Raw genomic sequence first — 4,202 nt, 5'->3', positions numbered from 1 at the left:
CGCCTGATCCAACAGTTAGATTTTGATCATTAGATGGGGCCATGTCCGGGTTGGTCCGGGCCACCTGACCCAACAATAAAAAAATTGAGCGTTGATCCCCGGGCCGAGCTGAACCCACTGGTCCTTTTTTGCCACCGGAACCGGGCCCCGATCCGGGCCAGACCCGAACCCGTGTACCCTGACTCGGCCATTTTCCCATGCCCTCGGTGCGGGCCGGTCCGAGGCTACCCGGACCTAGGCCCGGAGCCCAGTCAGGACCGAAAACCCGGGCTTTTCACTGGTCCGAGCCTGACGGTAGCCTGGCCGGGTCCAATCTGGACACTAGTGCGAATGGACGCTCCCATTATAGGCAATATTGGGTAAACAAGAGGGCGTCAACGTGAGTAACATTATGAAACATTAGGGCATTGATATGCATGACTTAAATATTTTTGGGGCAATGTTTTGTTCGGTTTAAAAAAAGAGGTCATTTAAGGGTAAGTTTGGGAAAACTATAGGGCATTTAAGTGATAGTAAGCCTATTTTTCGATTACACATGTTAGAAAACAGAAAATGAGTACAAAAATTATTTCCTCACAAATTTTAATGGAAAACACTAATATCGGTTGTTAACCCAACTTATATTGCAGAATCGATGCGTGAATATGATTGCCCATCTCTTCAATGCTCCGCTTGGTGACTCGGAAACTGCGGTAGGAGTTGGAACAGTGGGCTCCTCTGAGGCCATTATGCTTGCTGGGCTAGCATTCAAGAGGAGGTGGCAGAACAAACGCAGGGCCGAGGGAAAGCCTTGTGACAAGCCCAACATTGTCACCGGAGCAAATGTCCAAGTAAACAATATCAACAGCCAATCAATCTATCTCAACAAATTCTTTTTTTTTTTTTTTCAAATTTGCAATTGTTATTTGTGCTTTGGTTCAGGTTTGCTGGGAGAAGTTTGCGAGGTACTTTGAAGTTGAGCTGAAGGAAGTGAAGCTAAGAGATGGGTACTATGTTATGGACCCTGAAAAGGCTGTGGACACGGTAGACGAGAACACTATTTGTGTGGCTGCGATCTTGGGTTCGACACTTAATGGAGAATTTGAGGATGTCAAGCTCCTGAACGACCTCTTGATTGAGAAGAACAAAGAAACAGGGTAAGGACATGTCATTTGAATGAGCAATGCAACTTTAGCTATTACATGTATTAGCATCACTAGGTGTCTAATTATTGTTGGTAAGAATTGGACTTTCTTGGGAGTTAATTGCTCTTAGACAGAGAGTGAAGATCAACCTAAATTAAAATCTTAAATGTGCTAGATCTTCGTTTATTGACTTTATATCTAAATTGACGGTCATGGAACAACATGACGAATCAACATCTTAGTATTTTCCGTAGTCTATAGATTTCAATATCTGTGTACAAATGTGATATTTTGGTGGGCTTAATCAGATATTTTGGTAGGTATTAATCCCAACTTTCTATTTTAAATCCGCCGCTCTTTTCTAATTCTTTCGATGCGCTAATATGTACTCACACGTGAAATTTCCAACGTTTTAGGTGGGATACACCAATTCACGTAGACGCAGCAAGTGGTGGATTTATTGCCCCGTTCCTGTACCCGGAGCTAGAATGGGACTTCCGACTTCCTCTAGTGAAGAGCATCAACGTTAGCGGCCACAAATATGGCCTAGTGTATGCAGGCATTGGGTGGGTCATTTGGAGGAGCAAAGAGGACTTGCCTGAGGAACTCGTTTTCCATATTAATTATCTCGGAGCTGATCAACCTACTTTCACTCTCAATTTCTCCAAAGGTAGCATCCAATTCATTCGTATATACTAACCCAAATTAATAATCAATATTGTATCATTGTATACCAATAGCGATTTTATTGCTTTGTGACAGGTTCTAGTCAGATTATCGCGCAATACTATCAGTTAATTCGCTTGGGGTTCGAGGTAATGATTCTCTCTGCCATCTAATCTCGGCTTGTTATCTCCTTAGTTGTGTGAAACTATGGTGGATGCTTAGTTTAGGTATGCCTTTCTTTTATTAATAAAATAAGAATTTAATGAAGCATCGAATTGATGGGAAAAAAATTTATGATGAAGCTAAAAAAACGGAACTAAAAATGCGTCTGATCAGACAAGGCATGATTCACTTTAATAGTGACATTTGATACTCAAGTTTCTTCAATATTGTTAATTTGGATGTAAAAGTGTAAAAGGCTATAACAACAGAACGTGAAAACTACATCAAGTCCTATATAAACATGTATATGATTTTTCTATTAACATTAATGACGAAATGTCACTTTTAAAAACTAATTCTGATATTCTCCATTTGCTATAAACTATAAGAAAATTTTCCATAATTTGCCCAACATTAATATTTTTCTTTCGATCTGGTAAATGAGATTTTATTGCAAGCTCACAACCGGAGCAACACAAAATACAACAATATCGTGTTATAACAAACAAAAAAAAAAAAAATCCTAATGCTGGAGATCAAATTTAATGTCCCTTCACGATCCTTTCTTCTTCAAGAAACATCCGAATCACTTTTATGAACTGTAATCATTACTTGACTTCTTACGCAGGGATACAAGAACATAATGGAGAACTGCCAAGAAAACGCAATGGTCCTAAAACAAGGCCTCGAAAAAACCGGTAGATTCAATATCGTTTCCAAGGACAATGCCGTCCCCTTAGTTGCATTCTCGCTCAAAGATCGAACCAGACACAATGAGTTTGAAGTGTCAGACCACCTGAGACGTTTCGGTTGGATCGTGCCAGCTTACACAATGCCACCCGATGCACAACACATCACAGTCTTACGAGTCGTTATTAGAGAGGATTTCAGTCGAACGCTCGCTGAGAGGCTCGTTCTTGATATAGAGAAGGTTCTTCATGAGCTCGATACATTGCCTTCAAAGTTGCTTATGACTAGTGAAGAGAAGAAGGTGATGAGGAATACTAATGGGGTTGTTAAGAAGAATGCACTTGAGACTCAGAGGTCGGTGACGGAGGCTTGGAAGAAGTTTGTTTTGAGTAAGAAGACCAATGGAGTTTGTTAATTAGCCTGTTATATAAAGATTGGGACTATTTTCTTATTTATGAGTATTCGTAGTCTTGTGTTAGTAATTTTTATGAGGTATGAATGTAAAGACTATTATGTATTTTCGTTCAAAAAAAAAAAAGACTATTATGTATTTGAGGTTTCTATTGGAATGCTATATGTTTTCTAGTAACATTTTGAATTAAGACCTTTAAACCATTGAATTGCTATTAAACACACGCACAGAAAAACCCTTAACCCCCCAAAAAAACTTAAATTATGTTAAAATTAGTTACCTCAAATCATTGAAATTGCTATTAGTGCTCAAATTCTTAAAATATGTCAAAACTAGTCCCTCAAATCACTGCAAGTGCTATTAGGTCCCTTGCTTTCATAACTTGTTATGAATTTATCCCTCCATTTGCGTCTTCTGCTTTTGATTGGAGGGATTAATTTGAAACAGCTTGTGAGGATAATTGAAGGGTCTCATAGAAATTTCAATGATTTGAGGACCAATTTCAAAATAATAGAGATGTAAAGGACTCGTGTGGAAAAACAGAAACCCCTTAATTTTTTGACAAATGCGGCAGCATCCTTCTGTCAAACTATGACATACTCTCGCTGTTGTGTATTTGGACCTTTGTGAACTGATCACAACAATCGTAACTCTTCAAATTAGAAATCAAGGACTGCTGATATCATTTGTTGAATGACATGACCATCGAAATTGAAAACTGATGATGCTGAGAGGATCTTAATTTGGGGAATACAACAACTTTCATATATTAAAAGTGCGTAAATTGCACTTAAATAATATATGGTTTCCAACTTATTGCACTTAACACTAGTAGAAAATCGTGTATCCTAGACGGAATATTCTAGATGGAAAAATTTCCGTCTAGGATAAACATCCTAGACGGAAATTTTTCCATCTAGAATATTCCGTCTAGGATAAAACTTTCTAGACGAAAATTTCCGTCTAGAATAGTATCCTAGACGGAATTTTTATTTTTAATTTTTTTAAATATGACCAGGTATCCTAGACGGAAATTTTCGTCTAGGATGTATCCTAAACGAAAATTTCCGTCTAGGATATTTTGGCTCGTATAAAACGACTGGAACCTCATCGCCAAACTCGTCCCCTCCATGCGCTCTGTCAAGTCC

The 4,202-nt window shown here is 38.7% G+C and overlaps 1 protein-coding gene across 1 annotated transcript in view; it reads left to right on the top strand.

The window, feature by feature from the left end:
* LOC109833558 (glutamate decarboxylase) overlaps window positions 1-3,198 on the top strand; it is an 11,563-nt gene extending 8,365 nt beyond the window's left edge. The window contains exons 3-7 of the mRNA XM_020401277.1: window positions 630-830; window positions 922-1,136; window positions 1,541-1,794; window positions 1,887-1,939; window positions 2,581-3,198. Coding sequence (XP_020256866.1) covers window positions 630-830; window positions 922-1,136; window positions 1,541-1,794; window positions 1,887-1,939; window positions 2,581-3,057 — 1,200 coding nt within the window. The 3' untranslated portion in view covers window positions 3,058-3,198. The remainder of the gene's footprint in view (window positions 1-629; window positions 831-921; window positions 1,137-1,540; window positions 1,795-1,886; window positions 1,940-2,580) is intronic.

The sequence above is a fragment of the Asparagus officinalis genome, chromosome 3 (assembly GCF_001876935.1).
Source record: "Asparagus officinalis chromosome 3, Aspof.V1, whole genome shotgun sequence".
Classification (NCBI taxonomy): Eukaryota; Viridiplantae; Streptophyta; class Magnoliopsida; order Asparagales; family Asparagaceae; genus Asparagus; species Asparagus officinalis.
The sequence above is the reverse complement of the archived record's forward strand: the minus strand, read 5'-3'. Positions and strand labels throughout refer to the sequence as shown.